This window comes from Pseudopipra pipra, chromosome 10 (assembly GCF_036250125.1).
Source record: "Pseudopipra pipra isolate bDixPip1 chromosome 10, bDixPip1.hap1, whole genome shotgun sequence".
Classification (NCBI taxonomy): Eukaryota; Metazoa; Chordata; class Aves; order Passeriformes; family Pipridae; genus Pseudopipra; species Pseudopipra pipra.
In genome coordinates, this window is record NC_087558.1 from 7,176,454 (window position 1) to 7,200,041 (window position 23,588).

General features: G+C 43.5%; 2 protein-coding genes across 4 annotated transcripts in view; one reads left to right on the plus strand and one right to left on the minus strand.

Moving 5' to 3' along the window:
- Nucleotides 1–1,644: 1,644 nt before the first annotated feature.
- On the minus strand, nt 1,645–21,588 carry ZMAT3 (zinc finger matrin-type 3). Of its 3 annotated transcripts, none has more exons than XM_064665911.1 (6): nt 21,456–21,588; nt 11,743–12,072; nt 10,087–10,206; nt 8,171–8,337; nt 7,959–8,059; nt 1,645–6,956 (listed from the first exon to the last, which is right to left on the minus strand). In XM_064665911.1, exons 2-6 carry the CDS (start codon nt 12,010–12,012, stop codon nt 6,745–6,747), a joined length of 870 nt encoding a protein of 289 aa, XP_064521981.1. In that variant the 5' UTR covers nt 12,013–12,072; nt 21,456–21,588; the 3' UTR covers nt 1,645–6,744. The 3 variants fall into 3 exon arrangements, with proteins under 3 accessions (XP_064521981.1, XP_064521980.1, XP_064521979.1); XM_064665910.1 differs by lacking the exon at nt 21,456–21,588 and adding an exon at nt 17,110–17,357; XM_064665909.1 differs by lacking the exon at nt 21,456–21,588 and adding an exon at nt 15,849–16,789.
- PIK3CA (phosphatidylinositol-4,5-bisphosphate 3-kinase catalytic subunit alpha) overlaps nt 17,496–23,588 on the plus strand; it is a 42,209-nt gene continuing 36,116 nt past the window's right edge. Inside the window, exon 1 of the mRNA XM_064665890.1 lies at nt 17,496–17,605. The gene's annotated coding sequence lies outside the window, so the exon portion shown is untranslated. The remainder of the gene's footprint in view (nt 17,606–23,588) is intronic.

Below are 23,588 nucleotides of genomic sequence, written 5' to 3' on the forward strand. Positions count from 1 at the left end.
AAGGTTTAATGGCAGAGCAATATTGGAAGATCTCTCTGCCAGGATTCATTATTTAAACCACATGCTAAAGTCCATTTCCTAATGCATTATAAAGCTGCTATATAAACAATGAAAGGCCAACTGTTATTAATCAAATTGGTTTTAAAATCCAGTCATTTTCATCATCCTGTGAACAGGGAGGCTAGATGGAGATGAGGCAGGATCAGCAGCCTGGTATTTAAAGGCCTTGAGTTCAATCTTTCTTTTCAGCCACAGACTTTCTGGGCAAATCTCTTTTTTTTTTTTTCCCCCCAAACTTTACTTCCTCAGCTGTAGCATGTTGCAAGATAACTAAGTGAGATCCTTAGACACCAGGGTAATTGTTGAAGCAGACACAGGGCTATTTATGCTTTGAAATCCTACATTTAGTCTTTAAGATTTTAATCTCTTTTTTGCAGTATTTTCTTTGCTGACTAACTTAACAAATGCCTGTGACTCTGACTTAGGGTGCCCATGTATCTCTGTGTGTCACTAGGGTTTTTGGCTGTACCAAATTGCCATGGAATTGATATAAAACACAATTACCACATGTAAGTATTAAAAAGGCAGTGCTTTAACACACGATAATGGGGACATTCTGCTCTGTAGAGGTTTGCTCCTCTCTGCTTCCTGGGATGATCGAACACAGCACAGCCTGGAAGGGCGTAAGACAGAGAAGGGCTGGGGTCAGATTTAACATTAAACTGCACTTACAAGTTTTTATGACTCTTTTTACCATAAATGAGAATACATAAAGCCTCTTGCTTTGTTAGCACAGAAGTCACCTAAGCACTGAGGCAGCTCTCATCCCAAATGGTAAATCAGGATAATTCCACCAGTGTCAGTAGTCTCTGTAATGGTCTGATGCTCTGAATAACAGAGGACAGGGGAGTGCAGGGACACATCCCTGTTCACAGCTGCTCATACACCCAGAGCTGTGCCTCAACAGCAGTCACACATCCCAAATGTCAGGTGTGCCACCAGGACACTGCCCTTGAGGTCAAGAGGTCACTGCACCAACAGCATGGCTGCAGCACTAAGGAAGGGCAACACATTTCTCTTACCTGAGCTGAACTCAAAACCACCAGATTTTCTCTGCTTCCGAGGCTCCAGTTCAGAATGTCCTTTTTGTTTGGAAAGTCATCTATGCTGCATAAGCATATGCTCTTTTGGAGCCCTCAAGTAATGAAAGAGGGAGAGAGCACACTGGTAAAAAAAAAAATGTGCAAATGTAAGTATCGGGCTCAGCTTGTCCCCACCTTTTCACAGTTAGAGTTGAAAGTCAGTCCCTGGTTCAGCCTGGGGCTATTGCAGAGCTTGTGATGTCTTCTCAAGGGGAAAGCAAACGGAAACAGAGCCTTTCCTGTACCTTCTGGCTCCCATCCTGCCAGATGCTGAGCACTCCCAACCCCTCCTGAAGCCAGACAGCTCTCAGCTGGCTTTCAATAACAGCTGAAAGTAAATGACCCTCCTCCACAGCAACAAATTCCACCCCGAACTATACTCCTTTAGCAGTGTGTTAAAGCATATTCATGTAGTTGCACTCGATGCTAGGCTGAAATCAACTCAGTCATGCATAGTCCAGCTGTGAGCAGTAGCAATACCAAACACAAGGCTGTACAATAGTAAGAGCAAGATGATTTATTATATAATGAAGAAGAAAAAAAAATCATTTTAATCAAGTATTCCCTCACAAGGGTCAGTACAATATAAAGAAAATACGGAAAAATGTACAAAACAACAAAACAACCTGACAAGAAGGCTCCAGATGAAACATGCACTTGCAAATGGTGTTGCTGTACAGATGCAGAAGGAAATTAAATCAAGTAATTTTTCCCCTGCAAAACACAGACTGATTTTATTTTTAAAAATCCACAGTCCTGCCCTTACCTTCAGATATTTCAGGTAAAAAGACTGTTTTATTTGTGATACGTTTTTAAAAGGAGAGATCCCAGAACTACTGTTTGACTACATTAATTTCAAAGTGGATTTTTATTTTCCCTTCCAACTTTATGCAGGTGGCAAAGAAGCCAGCCTAGCTCAAAATAAGAGAAGCTTAGCCACTAACTTCAAAGAAACTGTACTTCTCCATTTTCTGTCATCCTTTGGCAACTGTGGCATTTGTTTCTCCATAACTAGCAGCAGATGTCCATCTCATCCAGAGCATCCTTGTACACATGGTTGTAAATTTTTTTTTTTAAAAAGCACAAAACAAAAAACACATAAAAGAGAAAACATCAGCAGTATGAAATTCCTGAAGGTTTTCAAGGCTTGCTCCTACTCAACTAAAGTCAACATACTTGAAACTATTTTAAAGGGAGCAAAACCAAATCCTTAAAGAACCAGCTACTCAGTCCTCAAAAAGCAAAACCTTGAGAGTGTTGTAATCCAAACACAGGAGTAAAAGACAAATTTTAGCAGTGTACCTTGCCTGGCCCTGGCCAACATAGTATCTTTGGCTCAGGTATTTCATTTACTCCTGACCCGGGCAAGATTCCCAGTGGTTACAGTGAGAGCATCATTTAAGTAATGTAGCAAAAGGACATCATGCATTAATAAGCTAAAATATGAATTCATGCTTATGGCAATAGCTTTCCCTTCTAATGCCCTATAATGGGCATCCAGGAAAGGAAAAAAGACAAGCAGCTTTACAGAAAAAATCTGCATTTCGTTACACTGATGACCATCCTAAGCAACTCCACAGAAGTTTTCATTGCTCTTTTCAATGTACATGAAGAAAGCAAAAGTCAAAAATAGACCAGTGTTAGGCAAGATTTTAACACATTTACTCATTAGTGCAGAATGCAAAATGACAGCTAATGCTTAATACAAACAAAACAGTATCACTTTCATACTCCTCACAAATTCATGGATTCCACATGGTTTACTTCCTTGCCTTAAAAGAAATGCTTAAATGAAGCATGAACTTAATGTCTCTAAAAATATTATTCCAAGTTAGTAAAGGAACCATTCGAGGAAAAATAAATTAGAAATGGACATTTAGTAACAAGTTCCAAGGAAATCCCCATTTTGTTTAGCATAAAAAGAAACAAAGTTCCACTGGTTGGATTTGGTTCAGGGTTTTTTTGGGTTTGGGGTGGGTTTTCCTGTGTAAGTTTGGTGGGGTTTTTTTGCATCAAGGGAAAGAAAACAATACTTATATGGGAGAAAAACATTTTCACAAATATAATAAATAATTGCTCCAATCCAAAAGCAAAGTGCGATGTAGAATTTTCCTACTTAAACAAAAACAACCTACCAGCATAATGCCTTAAATATTAACAAATCAATTAGTGGTCAGTACAGTAAAATAAATATGAACACATTGATTTACATTTTGTTTCTAGCAGCAAAGGTCATTAACCTACTGGCCAATGTGACAGCTTCACAGAAGTCCTGTTTCTTGGGTTTGGTACTTTGTTTAACATGAGAAAAAGATTAATTGTGTCTGCAAAATGGTACTTCAGCTGTACAGTGTTCTCCCCAGCCCATCTATGTCAAAGAGGCTTTGCCCAGGATGTGTTTTCAATCTATGTTTTGAACACTAATTTGGAGAACAGCTTTCACAAAAAGAAACAAAATCAGGACCCACTCAGTTTCTCCTACCAACAAGTGTGAGTTTGGATTGTCCTGAACCCTTATAACAACAGTGAGGGGGGGTGTTTTCTCTTTGCAGTCAACAACTCCCTATGCTGAAGGGAGAGTGGGAAGATCACAAGCTGTGTAGCAATGCTGAAGAGGGAGAAGGAAGCCTCGGTCTTGTAGGAAGAACCACAACAGAGCACTGGGGCAAAGTATGTCCCAGCTGCTTCTCCCAGCAAGACATCTTTCCTCCTACACAGGAAACCTGTCCTGCTCTTGTCACTTGATTCCCACTGTCTGCTTTATACCTGCTATGTAATCCACCACTTTGAAATTCCCAGGATGAGCACACTGTTGTGATCCCTTTAACAAAACAAAGCAGACTCTGTTCAGGGCAGACTGAAGCCATACCTCAAAACCAGACTAAGCCCCATGCAGAGAGGAACCTGCAAGAACAGCCCCTTGCACCTCCCTCATACACCCTCCCAAAAGCACCAGCAAACACCAGCTGGAGCAAACCAAGTTCTGACACCTCCAGCAGTCACTGGAAATGCCAAACGAGGAGCAGATGGCTGGGCTGGAAGCAGAAGCAGCAACCAGAGCTAAGTGGTGAACAGCTGACTTTTGGGACACATGAAAGCAAGTGAAAATGTCTCCTCATCCCAAGCAATAAAGCCACGCAGCACCAGTACCTACAGCTCCTATTTCACAAAGTGGTGCTTTTCTGCTACTAACTGCAGCCTGTGGAAAACGCCACACTTTAACTTACAGCCAAAGGGATATTTAATCATAATGCAGGGATCACTCTGGTGGAGCACATCGTGGTGAGGCTCATCTAACTCCCCCTGTCCCTCTGCACAGTGGGGTCACACTGGCAAACCAAGGGACAGAGCATAAAGAGAAAATCAGAGCCCTCTTGTGACTGCAAACGAGGAGGGCGAAAGGCTGATGAGAGATTTTGGCAAGAAGAATGTTCTTCAAGGCTACACAGAGGGTGAGGCAGGGGCAGGAAAGCACAGAAGAAACAGACTGTCAGAACTGCTCAGTGAGTGCTTTACAACCTGGGCACCTGTCCCCCTACCTCCTAACGTGCTCCAGTGCACAAACCCCATTTAACTGAGTTTTGCACAAAGGAGGAGAGGGAATCCCACTCATGAGGACATCCATTGCTCAGCTTGTATCTGCAGAGCAAGGATTGGCATGGGATGATCTAGGGGGTTGGTTTTGGCTGGTGTGCAAGAGCTCACCTTGCCTGGATTTAGGAAGGCTGCATTATGGTTGTATGGCTGCCTGATGCTCAGGTAGCTTAAAAAAACAGTACTCAGCTTCTGAGGAGCAGCCAAGTGCAACAAATCATTTGAAGGTGGACTAGAAAGATGAATAAAAACTATCTGGATTTTTTTGTTAGTTTACTCATTTTTCATTTTTTAAGGCAAGCAGAAAGTCCTTCTGGAATGCAAGAGGCAGGATCAGAATGGAAAAAAAAAAAAAAAAAAGGAGGTGGGGGAGTTACTTTAAACATTATGCAGCAGGTACATTATGCACTGCCTGAAGAGAGGTGAGACATGAGCCACAACGCTTCCTGGACCCTCTCTCTGCACCTGCCACTGAAGTCAGTGAAGCTACACCAGGGCACAGCTGCAGCAGCACAGTGGGGAATCAAGTCCAACAAAGGCCACCTACATGCTGCACTTGCCACTGGAGCCAATGTTTTAAAAAAACCTAACTGGATTCCATTCACAGCTCCTCACATCTATCTAAACAAGCAGAAGAAAAAATGCCCTACTTCTGCTCTTTATCCCTTTTCTACTTTTGCTAAGGAATATCAAAAGAAACACCCACCCTTTGAGTTTGTCTACACCTAAAAAGTTGCTTAACAAGTTTCATGAATACTTCTGTGTGAACCAAAAAGCTGTTACTCAAACAATCATCACCTCTGACATCTAAATCCTACCTAACTTTGGATTTTTGATGGTCCCTAAAACAGCAAGGTCACATCAAGGAATGGAATTAAAACCCATCCTGAGATGGAAAAAGAAAGAGGGGGGAACAAAATCATCTAGTATTGGTACCTCTAGTTCAAATGAGCATTTCAGCTTTGCTCTATAAAACCCATTTGGCTTTATCCAGGGAATGGCATGGAAGTGGGATACACCAATATCTGCTACCCATGGTCCAGGCAGCCCTGCTCTCCCAGAGCAAGAGCTGCAGGCCAGAAACTAACACTTGCTCTCTTCTACATCACTATGCAAAGACATTACAGCTGACAGTTCCTTCCAATCTATTCTCAACCCTACTCAGTCTAAGGCAGAATCAGAGCAAAGCACATCTCACCTGAGCAGGTTTGCTTTCCAATTCACTTAATTAACCACTGAGATCCCCAGAGACTCTCTTCAGGGAGATGAGCTACATCCATGGTGCATTAAGGTGTCCAGGCAACAACACTGAGAATCTTTTGTCACTGATAACTGGTAGAAGAGAGTATTTCTGAATGGGGCTAATCAGCTGAAATCAATGTCAGATGTTCAGAACGAAATCTGCATTGCAGAGGAAGCAGTAAGAGGCAAGACCCTCCAAGGACTAGAGGTATGCACAGCCTTTCTACGAGGATGTGGAAAGAACCTACTCTGGGCTGGGGGCCAGAAGCAGCAATGTGCAGACAAGTACACCACCTAACTCACACATTCACAGGCCCTACTCCTGCCCCTCTTTTACAAGCTGCCCAGAGATTCAGTCTGCTGTAGGGAGGCATTCTGGAGCACTGCTCTGTGGTGTGCAAAGAGGGGAGCAGGCTTTGCACATGGTCTACCCATGTGGTTGAACCACAGAAGTTCCCAGCACTTCTTGGGCTTTGCATATTCATGCAGAAGGCTGAGGAGAAGACCAAGTCCTCCCCGCCACTCAACACAACGAAGAGCCTTAGGTAATTAGCAAACAAACATCAAAAAACACTTCATGTCCTGCACAGCGTCATCCTGCCGACTATGATAGAAAAAAAATCTAACCATACCATTAAGTTTGCAGGTGTTACATGTATAGCTCGAGAGCATACTCCTATCAAATGGAGCACAAAGCAGGGCATGTGGCAAACAGCAGGCGAGAGACAAGCTGCTCTAGTTGCAAACTACGACCGGGGGTGGCGCGTCATTGTACATAGCCCAGGTTCTCCATCTCGTTCCTGTACCGCTGCTCGGACACTTTGCTTTTATGCTGTTTGCTCTCCAAGTGCTGCCTGAACTCCATCTCCTCGCTGGCGCCGGCGTTGCACATGGAGCAGTAGAACTGGCCACTGGGCGTGACACACATGGCCAGGTCCCGAGGAATCCTCTGGCGCGAGCGGGGGTTGAAGTAGGGACCTGAGGAGTCAACGGAAAAGCCTCTTTTATCTGTCAGAAATAAAAGCTTGAGGCGGCACAGTGAAAATTTCTAAGCCCACTGAATGATTAAAAAGCAGAGAGAGATTTGCTTCTCTAACTGTGTAGAGTCTGAATCTTATGTTCCCACAACTTCTCCGCTGATATCCAGATTTACTGGGGTGCAGCGCACAGGGCAGCAGCACTTGACAGAATTTTATAAAGTAGTAGAGTGGGCTCAGTGCCCCAGTCTTACTGCAAATCCATAGGTCTTTGAAAATTAGGAGTCTTACAATTTAAGTAATGAATCAGTTCTTATTTTTCCTTAACCATCCAATTCCAGAACTAGAACAGTCTTTTGATTAGAATAAGCTGCCTCAGTTTAAAAGTCACAAAATTATATTGAACAGGACTTTAAAAGTTTTATCTTTTCCACATGACACTGGTTAGAATGACATGATTAAACCAAGTTTCACTGGGAATCAGGGTTTCAGTTAATGTGTGCACATAAAACAACTTAAAATGAAAAAGAGAAATAGATGCTGTGCTCTTTAAATCATAGTAAAGAGGCAAAGTTAGTGTCTAACACCTGAGGAAGGACTCTACGCTAGAACAGATGGTCTTAGAGGGAGGCTAACATGCTCTCTCATTCTGGTCATGGGAGTGCAAGTACAGGTTGATGTGCCACAGTAGGAGTCAAAGCACCTGGCCACCTGCCAAGAAAATAAAGCAGGAAAATTGTCACCACTTAGAGCAGCCTTAGAGATAGGCAGATGGTAAATTAAGTTACAAACTGAGAAACAGAACTAACAAGCAGGCTGACAAAACAAAGCAACTTTAGCAGCTGGGAAAAAAAACATGCATTCATGAAGGATCAGCAGAGCTTGGACCAGCTCCTTTCACAACCTGTCTCTGAGAAAACAGACCTCAGAAACAGAACACAAACAAGTCTGTTTATTATTTGTTACTATTCCAACTATAGAACAGATGCAAGCTCCAAGTTACCTGTGTTGTTCTGAACTGTATACATATTTCTTCTGTTCTGCATCATCTTATATTCACTCCCTTCTTTCCTTGCCCTTCGCTTGCCCAGCTCTGACGCATCCCTGAAGATTAAACAAATATGAGCAGCTGCAATTCAGAGCTTTCTGAGGAAAAGACTGCCAGAGACACTGCCACATGCTTTCAGCCTGAGCATGAAGTTGAACAATACCTACGAGAATGAGTTATTCTGTGCTTCTGCAAGGCGCAGCCTTTTGGCGTGATTTTTCCCTTGGTAGTGAGCCTGTGCCACGGCCGGAGAGCTAAACGAGGCGTCACAGAGCTTGCAGTAATCATTCTCTGTAGCCAAGATCACTCGGCCACCTGGCTTACTGGATCCCATCTAGCAGCAAAGGGAGAGACAGCATGTGAAACACAGGAAGGTTAAATTGTTGGAATATTTCAAGCACAGGGACTGAGACCGGTATCGTCTTCATCAGACAGCAAGAGAGCTGGAATTAAAGCATGTGGATTAGGACATTCTCGAGTTCTCTCTGAAGCGTTCTTACAAGAACTTCATTTTTCCTGCCTCGGCCTCCAGGACAAGCTGCCAATTCGTAGAGATCTGGGCAAATCTCTGGCCTCAGATGGAGAGGAAAACAATCTGAACAAACACCCTGTACCTCTGCAGTAGCCATAGAGACTTGTTTACATCACAGCAGTGATTTAACTCCTCTACTTCTGACTGCTGGGAGCTGATGAATAGTGACTTTCACACTGGAGGAGACCCAGTGCTCTCTATTTACAGTGGACCTAATCTCTCCACAGTATCCTGTCTTTACACAGCTCCCTGACCACAGCAAGAAGAAAAAACCAATAGCAAAGCTGCCAAACCTCTGATCCTTACCCTTCAAGTAGGAGGATCCAGATTTCAAAGGATAGACGCAGCCTCACATGAGTAGCTCCTGCCATATGAAGGACACCTTGCCTGTTGAGTCAGACCAATACACTGATTGGGGCAGCAACTGCATCTCCTCAGCATGTAACATCCAGGGAAGAGTGTTTTGTAAACAGTGCAGCAGCAGTGATTCACTCAGCCATGTCACTGCGGCACTTCACAAGTCGACTTTCTTTCACATCTCTTTCGATACTGCTCAAGCTTATAGACACTGTCTATTCTGACTTCTGTCTTACAACGTGAATCCTCACGTGGCCACAGAGTGGTATTTTTATTGCCATGAACCATCTTCTCCATCAAAGAAAGCACCATCAGATACTCTGGAAGGTAAAGCAGCCAAGTCCCAGTATCCTGGACTGGACCCCACTGATCCCAGTGCAGATCTGTGAGCTGCAAAGCCAATTTACACGGGGCTGAGTCTCCCTCTGGCGGCTCCAGCAGCGTCTGGAACAATCTGCCACTTTGCAAATGCTCTTTGCTTCCCTACAGACAGAGGCTTATGCTTTGGGAAGTGACAGGCACAGCCTCAAACCCCGCGGGCCAGCCGTGCTTCCCTGCACAGTCACATGCAAAAGCCAGGTTAGCTGCCACATCCCATGACAATCCCAAGGGACGAATTCTAGAAGAAAGAAAAAAATCATCTCTTTTGCCTCTAATGTGCCCAAAACAGAATTAATCTGGATCACTGAGGGAACAATCCATTCACTCTACACACAGGAATGAGCACTTCAAAAGGAACAACAAAAGAGGAATTAGCTAACAGCCCTGGGCAATGGGTGTAGGAGCACCAAAGCACTTTTTCCATGTAGGCTTCCCCCACACAACAGAGGGATGACTGTGCAGAGCAGATGCCACACCCTCACATCCAAACCCAGTTCCAACAACGCTGTTTTATACCTGCCTTTAAACAACCATAATCAGCAGCACATCAGACTTACCTAGGAATCAAAGTATTTGCCAGGCAGAAATAGAACATTTGAAGTCCAATATTGTGCTGCAAGAGCAGATCAATATCTGCATCTTCAAAGGAAAGCAAACAGCTCACAACAGGCCACTTCCACCATCCTGTGCCATCACAAGGAAAATTCCCTCCCAGTTCCTGCAGTAATCCTCAAAGTCTGAGATCTAGTTATCCTTACTGGGGGTTAGGTGACAAGTGAGCAGTGTGATCTCAGTCCCCTTCCCATGCCTTACCTGGGTGGGAAGGGAGACAACCTGAGGTGGGGCAGGCTCAACTGCATTACTCATCCTGGCAGGTGCCGGACAGCTGTTGGCAGCATAGTAATTTCGGAGTTTCTTACTGTGGTTTTTACCCTGGAAAGAGAACTCAGATTAACCACTGTCCTAACAATAGTATCTTACACTGAATGAAAAATGATACAGAAACCAAAATGAGAAAGTGGCCATGAAGATGGCAGCTCAGGTCACTCAGAAAATAACAGCTCTCAACTTGAGAGATGCTGGCATCCCTCCCTTTCTCCAAAATGCTCATCACCTAGCATGACTCGGCCTCCTCTTCAACTGATTTTCTCAGTAAGGTTACAATTAGTTTCTCAATATGTTTCCATTTCACTTAAAACCACTATTCCGTATTTTAAACATGAAACATTAACTGCTTTGCAAGTTTTTGGATAAGCCTGAACACACACACACTCTTCTTCAGGAGATTGCAAACATGAGTTAAAACATGAGATTGAATGTAAAAAAAAAACCCTGTTTCATATTTTATTTTCCCTTGGAAAACATGTATCATAGTTCTTTGTGTTTCTTGGTGTTCTGGAAACCTGGTAGAACTATATGAGAATATGTATATGCACTGTGGATGCACAGTAAGGTATAAATGCACGTTTGTAGTACAAATGCACACCTGTACCCTCATGGCAGAAATCAGACATTGCGAGTGTAACACTAATTCAACCTACCCCCACACTAACAGGATACCACTTTTTCAGGGCCACCTGCATATCTGAGATCTGTGTGAGGTATCCTGAGGATATGGAGAACCCTCTTTTGATTCATGGGTGGATAAGTCAGTATTTCCACATCTCACGCAAATACAGCACTAGGCAGAGAGGGTGCTAGTAAAATAGGGTACTGCAAGGCTGACATAGTCGACCTCTCAGCAAGAAGCATATGCAGAGTTCCTACCCCATTTCAGGCAGCTCAACCAGATCAGCTCAAACAAAATGAATTTGGTCTGAGCTGCCCCAGCTGATGAGAGCATTTGCATAAATGGCCCCCCCAGATCAGTGGTGTGTGTAGCCTCAGAAAGCAGACAGTGATAAACAGAAGGCAGCAGCCCCTCTCCTAATGGCACACCTGGATCCAGCAGAAAAAAATCTGTCCAGGCCTCACAAAATCATGTCTGGAATCAAGTTCAATGTTACTGAATGTAGAGGTGAAATATAAGTCTCATAAAACAAAGGGAAAATCACAAGTGTCTGGTTTTTCACCCAAGCCATCTTGGTACCACTTCTCTGTCCCTGTGGACAAAGTTTTTGCAAAAAGCTCCAATGATGATACCTTAAATGAAAGCACTGCAGCATGTCTGGACAACCAACAAATCCAAGCAGGGTGAGGATATGTCAAAAGAGCAGTTTTAGTCCATTAGATGATGCAAAGGTAGCTCCAGATAAGCCAACTCAAATGCTGCTGCTGATGTGCAGCCACCCCAAGGCAGCACTGAAAACCCCCTCGAGAAGCTGAGTTAGTCCTCGTGCATTAGCCCACACTTCCCTCTGTGCTGCCACAGCAACGCTGCTGGCAGTGCTCACACTGGCACAGGATTGTCTACACAAGCTGCAGATGCAGCAGAGCCCCAAAAGCTGTGCCTCCTGCTGCTCTCCTTACCTGGTAATGAGCCTGGGCTTGCTGGGCCGAATTCAGGGTGACATTGCAAAGCTTACAGCACAGGGGCTTACATAGTTCCTCCAGCATAGGGTCCTGCTCCACCACCTTTGCAAGTTCTTCTTCTTGTGCGTGATGGAAGGAAGGCCCCAGTCCGAGAGACTTTGGTGGGGACAGTGGTGAGCTGGCTCTTGGCCTTGTAGCCACTGACATAGGAAGAGATGAAGGCTTCTCAGGATGAGGAAGAAGTGTTGATTGCTGTAGAAGAATCATTGGCCAGGAAGACTGTGGGCATGCTACTTCTGAAGGAGGAGGAAGGAGTTGTCTTCAGACCTAGACCAGAGAGACACATATGCTGAAACAAGCAGCGCTAACAGGAACACTGACAATCCAGAGGCATCTTCTGTAACCACTGCTTCTACCTTGTGCCTTTTCACAACACCAAGCAGGGTAAGGTTAGTTTATAACCCTTTAACCCACAACTGGGGACAGATCAAAAGATATTGTGTAAGAAGTGGATCCCATGGCACCCTCCTGGACAGGTGGGAGATTCCTGACCACCCACAGTACCTGACTGACAGCACACACCCCCACTGCTCCATGACCACAAGAAGTGGTGACATTCAACAAGCACAGCACATATAGCTGTGCTAATGGGAAGGACACCACCACTAGCCACATCCTCTTTTGGGAGCCTAAGGACAAACTCACACTACAAGACCTAAACAAATATTACAGTGTATTACTGCCATGATGACTTATAAAGAATCAAAATAGTTTGAAGCAGGCTTATTGTACATAGGTAGATAGAAAACACATAAACACATCTATCCCTCAAATACTCACAAAGACTTTCCAGAGGAGAGATACTCTACATGTAACTTTTCTCCAGTAACAAAAGAGAAAGAGTAGGAATCACCTGGAGCACATCTTGTACACAGTCAGCTCCCAAGGGCTCTCTTGAATGACCCTGAGCTATTTCTCACATTTCCTTTACTAACTACAACCAGTGTAGCATTTAAAGCTGCATCTTCTGCTACAAAATGGAGAACTTATCTCATATTAACCTTTATTCAATTATTTCTCAGTTAATTCAAGTTATTAGAACTAGCCCTACATTTCCAACAAGAGGTTCTGAGAGATTTATTTAATTAATGTTTATAATTAAATAAAGCCCAGACGAACATCCCTACAATAATGCAGAACACTCACATTATGAATCAAGGCACAGTTACTTTTGTTAATGTCTTATTAGCTTCTTATCATAACAAATCCTGTTCACTGCCACACTGGGATCAAGAGCAGCATTATCTTGGCCTTTGCAGATCACTTCCAGCTAGGGCTGCATTGGCAGCAACCGTGTTTATCCTATGGGCTTTGTTCATTTGTTTAAGCAAATAATGAGACCCATCTGCATTTTAAACCAACACTTCTGGAAAATTAGTCACTTTTGAAAACAGAGTTCGAATTCAAAGGCATTTAGGAACCTGGAGAAGCAAACAGCATTTATCGGAGGTAACTTCCGGGATTTTCGATCTGCTAAAATTAGCTGGACACAAATACCTTCTACACTAAAGCTATAGAAAATCCCAGTTGATACCTGCAATTTTAGGTACTGTATTATCTTTGAAAGTCTTCCCAGAGAGATCTATGTTCTATTAGGAAAAATAAAAGATCACAATAAAAAAAGATCAGTGGGACTAAAGCACTCAAGTGACAAAAACATTTCTGAAATGTTTACCTCAAACCCAGACTTACACTGATACAAGACTAGGGGCAGTTCAGTTATTACTAGTAACTACAGGTAAGGAAAAAATTAAAAATAATAAATAGTAATAATAATTTTAAAAAAAGAGCAGCATGCACTGCCTTGGGGACAAGGTTTTAAGACAGTAATAGAGCCAGCAGGAGTTTTCCTGTTTAGAATAGTCCTTTACCACCAAGGCTCTGTGAAATTCCAGGTTAACTATAACTAACATGATGTAACCATAAAAAACAAATCAAAACCGATATCATGAAAAATAGCTGGAATCCACCACAAAGAAGGAAGAAGGCACACAGGAATTGTGTGATGCAAATAATCCATCAGCAGTGTAAATTCTGGAGTGTTACCTAACTTCTCTCCCACTCTCAGCATATATGTTCCTGGTTAAACCGAACAGAAGAAACTTTTTTATCTTTAGTTTCCTCAACTAGTACTCTGTAGACTAATTAATTTCAGTGGGACTACAGATGGACCGAGTTCATATTCATGATGGTTAAATATATCATAACACAGGCCTATCAAGGCAGTTTAGATCAACTGTGCAAGCAGGTAAGCATGCCAGCTAATTTCAGAGTTTTATTACACCAGTATAATGGGCCTCTTTCCTTAAAATGGGAGTAAAGTATAGCCAAATACTTTATAGAGCAACATAAAGAGATGTACAGTAAATGGCAATCGAGATTTATCTGCTTAATTTTGCATGAGCGTTTGTTGCATCATGTCTTCTTGCAACTGTCACAAATGGGATTTGTCATATACAAGACAGGACTCAGTGCTTACAGGGTCTGTACCCACAGGAGAAAGGATGTAATGTAATATTCTTAGAAAATCTTTAAGGTCATTTACTGTTCCTTAAAGTAAGCAGTAGTCTGAAGATAAAATTATGGCTGCATGGACAATTTCAATATTAGAACTTCTTGACTTGGCATATGCAACTATATTCTGTCAGCGCTCTTTCATCACTGAAATTGCTCAAATTATGTTGATTTCCTTCTTTCTGATATTTAAAAAAAAAAAAATCACTACAATTCAGCTTAATTACATGTCCCTTTAATCCTCCCTCCACTGTTGGTTGTTACAGATACTCTGTCCAGGGGAAGGTAGAAGAACACTTTTAATGCCTCCTTTCCCTTCACATAAGAAGCTGCAAAATCTTTACACTAGGACACAGTAAAGGAACAAGAAATATCCATCATCAAGGACTCCTAACGGCACAGCCCAAAGCAGGGTAAGGACCTGCAGTTCTCCAGGGTGAGCTGAGCAGACATTCTGCCTCAAGACAGCACCTCTCAGAGCTCAGCCATGCCTTCTCCAACACACTGCATGGGCTGGAATATGCTTCCATTCCATCCATGCCAGTTGTCCTTGGGTGGAGGCAAGGGCACACAGCCTGTCTCCCTCCTCTCAGGTTGGGGCATCCCAAGGGCAGCACTGAAGGAGGAGACCCAGACTTCATGCCCTGAGTACCACAGCCTGGTAGTGCCCAGGCACTGCTGGTGGCACAGAAACGGGGAGCAACCTCTGACAACAGCACAGTACTGGGAAACAAGCTGGTCTGGCCTCACATCTGAGCACCGTTTGATGGGGAAGGCACAATGTGACCTTCCTTGGCCGTAGGTGTAAACCAAATAGAGAAATCTGTGTTCCCACCAGAATTAGTTTCTAAATGCAGTTGAGGCAACTAACAACAGTGATGAAATCTACAGAAATGATGAAGAAGCTGTGAGTTTCACTGTTTTATTTTCAAGACAAGGAAGTGTTTCTTCTCAAAGAAAACAAAACATGGACATCACTTAACGTAATTGTGCCAGAAAGTTTCCTCTGGCCACGGACTGGGCCTCCAGACCTTCATCCTGAAAGGCAGGTTGTTTTATAATGCTGCAGGAAATGAAGACAGCACCAAACAAACACGCAATGCACAGCTCTACCTTAAGGTACATTGATGCGTGCCCTCATCTACTGATCTACTGATGAGGGCACACGTTCCGTAACCCAGAACCATCTCTTACGTCAATGGGGTATCAGAAACCACGGTGTAAATCCCGACTCCTAGCAGACATCCCTGCCAAGCCGCTTGCCTTGCAGTCTGGGGGGATGGAGAACGTGGAAAAAACAAGCCCGGGCATCGACCGCCTCGGAACCACCGCGACCCGAGCGGGAGCTCCCGGCACCGCCGCACCGCTCTGGAAGCGCAGAGCCCAGACCGGCAGCGCGGGGAGGCGGGGACGGGAACCCGCATCCCCGGGGGGCTCCGGCACCGCCACCCCCCGGCAGCGAACCCACCGCACGGGCAGCCCCGGCCCCGCAGAACCCGCACCCCGCACCCCGCACCCCCCGCACCTACCGCGGGCCGGGCCCCGCGCTGCCCTCGGTGCGGCTGCCCCCCGAGCAGGGCCGGGGCCGGCGGGCTCCGAGCCGGCAGCTGCGGGAAGTGACGGCGGCCAAGGGGCGGGACGGTGCGGGACGGGCGAGGCGGGGCCGGCCGGGCTCGGAACAGTCTCCCAGAAACACACACTTGGTGGCATTACGAGCTGCAACGCCGTCGGAAAGTTGCTCCGAATATTCTGCAGTGCTCAGCTGTGGTACTGCACAAGGTCATTTTATTTACTTATTTATTTATTTATTTATTTTAGATCCTGTTTTTCGAAGCAGGAATTACAATTAGCCTGATTTGCATACATAAACATCTTCAGCTTATTCACGCCGCTCGAAGCCAAAGCGAGTAATAATTTCCCCTCGAGCCACCCAAAGGCCTCACCCGTACAGTCGGGCCACCCTGTTTCAAAAGCATATGGAGTTTCTGTTGGTTTTTCTCCCCTTTTTGTTGGAACAGGAAAGTGCTGAGAAGTCACTACAAGCTGAAACCATTGCCCAGACTTTCCATCAGCCATCAGCCAACCTACCCACCCGGGAATCCATCAGTTAGATGCACTCATTGTCACTAATTTTTGCTAGATCTTAAAGCATACCATTTATCAGATTCATAGAACCATAGGATCACAGAAGATTTGGGTTGGACTTCCACTAGACCAGGTCACTCCAAGCCCCATCCAGCCTGGCCTTGAACACTTCCAGGGATGGGGCATCCACAGCTTCTCTGGGCAACCTGTGCCAGGGCCTCACCACTCTCACAGTAAAGAATTTCTTTCTAATATCTAATCTAAACATCCCCTCTTTCAATTTTAAACCAGTACCCCTAGTCCTACTACTCCAAGCCCTGGTAAAATGTCCCTCTCCAGCTCTATTGTAGGCTCCCTTCAGAACATGGAAGAGAATTCACCCATACCCTCACCGTGTTCACACCTGGCTCCAAATGTTGCTTATGCCACCTCTTGATGAAAGGATAAATATCCCTTGAAAACAGAGCGATTAACCAAGATGCCTTGATGATTAATCACTCAGGTTATCCCTCTCTCTCCTTCCTGTCACCACCTCAATACCATCCTCACTTGTTGCGTCTTGTTGGCTCTCACCAAGGTGCCCCAGCCCCGAAAACCTAAACCAGCTGGGAGTGTGTATTTTAAATGTTACAGATTTCTCTTCCATTTCCAATTTGTACGGGCATCCACTCGGCAGGCCGCTCTGACAACACCAGACTCACGTACAGCGACTCGATCCCAGTGGCAGCTCAGATTGTAAAAGAAAATTGGCGATCCAACTGGGAGAAGGGTCAGGGCTGGGTCAGACCCGCTCTGATGACCGCGGGCACGGAGGTGTTTAGGACCTTATGGCAAGAAATGGGGACAGCGCGGGGCAGGACGACCCCGCGGTCCCCTCGGTCCCCTCCGCACCCCCCGCCGCGATCGCCCGGGTCCGGCGGCATCTCCGGCCCCGCGGGCTCCGCGCCCGCCTCCCCCCGCCGCGGTTCCCGTTCCGGCGGGCGGTGCCTTCCCCATCCGGGGTCAGCCCCGCTCCCTTCCTGTTATTCCCGTGCGGGAGGCGGCGGCTCTCGGGGAGCGGCTGCCGGAGCCGCTGCCGCCCGCGCCCGGGGCACAGGCACGGCCCGAGGGGAGCGGGGCGGCCGGAGCGGCGGCGAGCGCTGCGGGCGCTGCCCGGCGGGGCGGCGGCTCCGGGCCGGGGCGGAGAGGCCGCGGCTCTGAGGTGAGAGAGAGAGAGAGTGAGGCGGGGTCGGTGCGGGGCCGAGGGGCTCCGGCAGGCGCAGGGGCAGCACGACCCGCGGGGCTCGGGGCGCTGCGCTCAGCCCGGAGAGCTCCTCCGGCACATCCCGGGCTCCGGGTGCTCCCAGGGACGCGACCTGGGAGAGGAGGAATAGCGGGTTGTTGTTTTCCAGTGTGGGTCCCTCCACCCCTGAAACAGAGCTGTTTTCTATCCATGTGTTCCGGCAGTTCTTGGGATGGGCTCTGTGTGGGCTCACGGTGGTTAATGGGAGCAGAGCCTCTCCCGATGGGTGTGTGTGTGTGGATCCTGGCGTACAACCTCCTGCTCCCAGATGCACTCGGCTGACAGAGCCGGTGTCTCATCTGTGCTACTTGTAAAACCTTATTTCGTGCTGTCCCGAGATCTGCTTTTACTGATGTTGCATATAAAACTGCTCTTTCTTACCAGTGCTTGTGTGTTTTCTAGTAGACTGAGTATTGGCAAAACTTTGGCCAAACTAGTACAAACTGCCTGGTTGTTTTTCTTTGGGGCTTTCATGGCTGTTTTCGGTATTCCTGAAGTTATTAAGGAATCAGGCCAATTACTTCTGTTGCTATTATGGGTATGTCTATAATTTTTTTTTTATAATTCTTTTGATTGAACAGAGGTTGCTTTATAAACACTGCCCATTCAGAACAAGCAGGAGGAAAGTATATGTTTAAAAGTAAATGGAAGGGACTGTGAAGCTTTTCTTGGTTTAATTCTGCAGCAAACATGTAAAGAAGTGCTAAACTGGATTCTGAATCTGGATTTTCTAGAACTTAATAGATGGAAGCTATTCTGTTCTGTGAGTTATTTGTGCTCTCACATCCCTGCTTTGAGCTATAGCAGGCATTCAAATTTATGACACTGGATAAAGTTAGGATCTTTCCCATCATGATCTGAATCATTCTTTAGTCTCTCTCACCTCACAGTTAATTTATAGAGATGTTCTCATACTTGTTGCTTCTGTGCTGTAATTCTATAATGCAATGTAATAATCAAAGTCCAGTTCTTCGTGTAAACTTCTTTGCTTCCTAGGAATATTCCAGTACTCAGGGTGATGGGATTTAATGGTTTGTCTGCAATGAGGAACTGACTGGATAAGCTGTTCTAAAATAAAGCCCCATGGGAACTTAAAGCTTCCCAGTAAATAGCTTTATTCTCAAACAATGGCATTGGCCAATTTTTCCAGATTGGTTACTTATTTGGAAGCATGCTTTAGCCAGTGTAGACAAACCACACATCAGCCAAGCTCATAGTGTTCACAGAGGAATTTATGAAACCACACAGTTCCTTATGGGTTCCATGAAACATTCGGCTTTTTCATTAAGGCAGTAAATACGGCAACTTCAGAGCTGCAGTTGTAACTTGACTGTTGCAGATGCCCTGCATTTCCTTAGCTTGGTGCCATTCTTAGCAACCTGGAGACAGAGTTCTGTGTTTTTTTTCAGAGCAGGCAAACAAATCAGCCTACAAATCCATGCTAAAGTGTTTTAATTGTTTGGCTGCTTCAAACTGTCGTTCTGAGTTAATAGCAAGTTTGTTCTGTTTCTTGTTGCAGTTTACTGCATGAATGGTGGCAGTGAGATGGGTTTTTTGGGTTTTGCTTCTTTTTTTTTTTGTGGTCTTTCTAGAGTATTCTTTGGGAAAGGTGGTGTAGCTGAGCTGTTTACAAAGCAATTGTGCTTTATTGGAAGTCATAAAGTAGTTCAATACTTAGTTAACTGTTTCTCTGATAATCAGGCCATTCCTGCTTTCTGGGAGCAAATGGGGGATAGTTTTTCCAGGATAACTCCAGGATAACTTTTTAAAAGTTGCTGAAAGCTTTACAATATGAATTTCTGCAACCAGCAAGGGTTTAATGCTGTACCATCACAAGACAAAGTATATCACAAGAGGTTTCTAGTTGTAACACCTTTAAAAGGTGTTATCACATAAGGAGTGGACTTCCTGATCACAGTTGTTCCCTGGATTCTAGTGTGGGGTGTGTTTTTTAATGCCTTGCTCACATGTAATTCAACTTGGAACAACCTTGATGATCATCATCCTTTTAACTCAAAAAGAAATTAAAGTTATCTATAAATTGCCCAACAACAAGCCTAAGGTTGACATTCAGTCTGCAAAAAACTGCTTTTGCGCATAAAAAGTCAACTCATTATGTAGTTTTTGAGACTTCTGGTGGAGATTCTCTGTGTACCAGGAATACTCTGAACACCTTGCAAATATCAGTCACTTCCAGATAGAAAACTGTTCACATTGCTTTTCTCTGCCTGTTTCAGGGGAAAGGAAATTGGGATGATGATACATTAATTCCAAATCATGCAAGAAATACTAGCATCTCTAGACTGGTATCACGTAGGTTTGCTTTGCTTAGTTGAGTACATTAGTGAAGGTTAACAAATGTAGTTAATAGGACATTTGAGAAATGTTGTATTAGAGTGAGGGGAAGTTAAGATTTTTTTTTTTTTTTGACTTTGATACTGATGCAGAAACTGATTTTTTTATATTTATAACTGGACAAGAATAATACTGTGAAACTAGTCTTTCCAGTTTAGTCTTAAAATACCTTTACGAAACTAAGTTTTGTCGTATTACTTACTGGTTTGTAATTACTAAAAAATGTGTGAGATCTGGTAAATCCTCCCCGTTGAGGAAAAGTGGGCAATATGTGCATTTTTTGTGTATGTGATGGAGTTGGATGGGGAGCATTAGGGAAAGAATAAGAGTTTGCACTTTGGGTAACTGAAGAACAGACTGGCTTCTAGTGTTAGCTAAGGTTTGGGGCTTTTGTAGCTTTTCATGCATTACATTTCATGCTTGTGGGTGTTTTGTATCATCCTTTTAAAAAGGCAGACATCCAGCTGCTCCAAGTGGATGATGCCTGTCTGAAATTGTAACTATGACTAGAGGAGGCCACAAAAATATTTATGCTAAAACTGGATGGGAATTTTCTTTTGCTCTTTTAAGTTGAATGTGTCATAGCAAAGAATTCTATTACAAGTGTCTCTTTGTAGTATCCTAATCCAAATGGGAGCGCTGGAGAGAGAAAATAGATTTGTTTCTCTCTGTATTTAATTGGACAACAAATGTATGTGAATTGTTTTGAGTGCACGGTTGGTCATGATAACCTCCAGAGGTTCCTCCCAACTGAATTTATTCTATAGATCTATTTCTGAATGGTTAATGAAGTGTTAAATGAACCAGAAATAATATTCTGTGTATTAACTGGTGGGGTTTTTTTGTCTCTTTGCAGTACTGGTATAGTATTAACTTTAACAAAATCAAAACAAACAAACAAAAAACCCAACACAAAACCAAGCCCGGCGGGGAGGGGGGGTAAAGAGAATTAAACTGTTTTAGAAAAGGAAAAAAAAGGCATTTTTATAAATCCAGCATGTTAACTTGTGGTCAAATGAAAATGCAGCAGGCTGAGTGCAGTTTATGTAATTCTGGATCTGACTTCTCAGTCTAAGCAATACTTAATGGTTTTGCAGCACATATGTTCTTTTATATAGCATGTATTTACACTTGAATTCTAGAAAAGCATTTTTCTGGTTAATTCTGGGCACAGATTTTGTGAAAGGCAGTCTAAGAAGCCCATGTGTTTCAAACAGGAAATGTGAGTAGACATCATCGCTTGTTCTCTGTTAAGAGTGTTCTTAAAGCCACCAAAGCGGGGAATAAAAGCACTTGGTCAATTATGCCTGCTAAGGAAACTCCCTGGGAATGTTTATAGTCTGTCTTTGAAAAACTGTGCTCACGTATCTGAGCTCTAGAAATGTAAAAATTAAATTGTAGGAGGCCAGCTTACCTTTGTCACGTCAAAGGGGAGAAATGATGGAGCGCTGGTGAAGCTCTTGTCCCTCTGGCATGTTGCTGACTTGCAGCAACAGAAGTGACTTCTTCAGTCTGGTTTAAGTACAAACAGTTGGGTCAAACATAGAACTTAAGGTTCAGTGATCTCTGGTTTCATGCCCCATTGCTTTTTACCAGTAGAGGGTTAGATAAACCTCAGACTGTTCTTTGCTGTTTGGGTTTTTGGTTTACCTGTTAACACATTTCCTTAAATTACCTTACCTTCACGGATTTTTATGTAGAAAAACTTTGACACTTTTGTTACAGCTTCTGATTAAAGAAACACTTGCAAATGTAGCTTTTGAGGGTTGTGAACGACAGAGCATATTTGTCAGACACAGGAGACTTACTGAGTTGACTAAGGCTGACTGAATTCCCTGAAATTTCGAGACAGCTGAATCACATTATTGACTGTATATGATGACCCTCTTCTAAGGCAAAGAAATGTAGAGAAACAAATGGAAAAGAAAGAAAACTGAAAGATTGTCTCCTAGATTGTACAACATGTCAAAAAACTTATCTGTCATTAAGATTTAACTGGATTTGTTTTTTTCATATTCATTGTCAGTCTTCTGCCAATACTTAAGTACCAGTTAATGGTGATGAATGACTCTTGCCTAATATGTTCCAAGACTGTTCCTGATCTTTAACTCTTGCTCATAACTTGTGTCATGCTCCTTCCAGAAACATGGATTTTCTGCTGCGATTACATTTGTTGTATTAGAAGAGTGCAGAGGATACTAAGTTGAGGAATAAAAAAATTACTCCTTGTTGCAACCTTATTCTTTCTTTTAGCCATTAGCAGTCAACAAAGAAACAAATTCTTGAATTTCTTCAAAATGCAAGAAACTTTGAAAATTGCTGAAAAGTAAATGATCAAAATTCAGCATTTCGTCTGAGACTAATCAACAAGTAGAAATACCTGCCTATTCTGTGATCTGAATCTAATAGAACAAAATTTCCTGTACCTTGGGACTTTGACATCTGACTTGCTGGAAAAGTGAGGAGACTGATCTCTGCAAAGATGTTGGTAAACTAAACACAGAGTGCTTGAAAATACAAGCACAAAAAAGGGAGAATGAGCAGAAGGTAAAGACTTGATTACCAAGCAAGCACAGTGGAGATGATTTGTTTCTTTCTCAAACTCAATAAATATGTTTTCTGTGATGGGATCCAACTTTGCTGCTTGTGCCATTAAGTTATTTTTTATTAAAGCTGGAAAAACTAACTTGCCTCTTGACTACAGGCATAGTTTGAAAGAAGTTAATAGTGCTGACATAAGAAGTTTCTGTATAGGGCTAACTTCCTCTGGGAAAAGGGAAGTCAAAACTATCATTCCAAATACCCTAAAATATGCTTGTGGTATCATTAAACTGCTTAGATTATAAAACATACCACTTATTCTTCATTTTTGTATTTACATTCCCAGCTCTCATCAGAATAATCAGGAAATCTTTCAACTGGATTATAAAAGTGGAAGTGATTCTAATAAAACTGAAAATTGCTCTTCTTCCTTTGTGGATGTTGAACAACCAGTTCCACTTACCAGTTAATCGAGGAAGTCTCCACTGGTGGGAGGAAAGTGATTACTATATTGTATTTTATCTTCTTTCAGTTTCATGCTGTCACCTCTGAAATCTTCAGTTTTGATGCTAAGCTGTAAAAGAGCACTTGTCCCAAAAAAGTCACTAGTGTCTAGCCAAAAGAGCTAATTTTTAAGTGACAACCAGACATCTTAGTGTTGATTGTGGTGTGTAATTGAGGATGTGCCTGTGAGTGCTACTCTTAGTCTAGAAAGTTTGTTTCAAAGATTGATTTATAATAAATCACATCTATACTTTGGCATAAAATAGTAATATGTGAGATTATAATGATGTCATTGCAGATGATAAACTTAACCAGTTGCGTGAATTTTTGGATAAGTGTTTGCTTAGCTAAAAGAACGGGCTTCAATCAGCTTGAACATTTTATTTGAGAAACTAAAGTTTAATGCTTTTTCTTGTGTTTGTCTTCTTACCACGGTCATGGTTAGTAAAATACTAATAACTTGCCTTCCTCTCCAGCTTGCTGTGAAATGGAGGATAAAGCA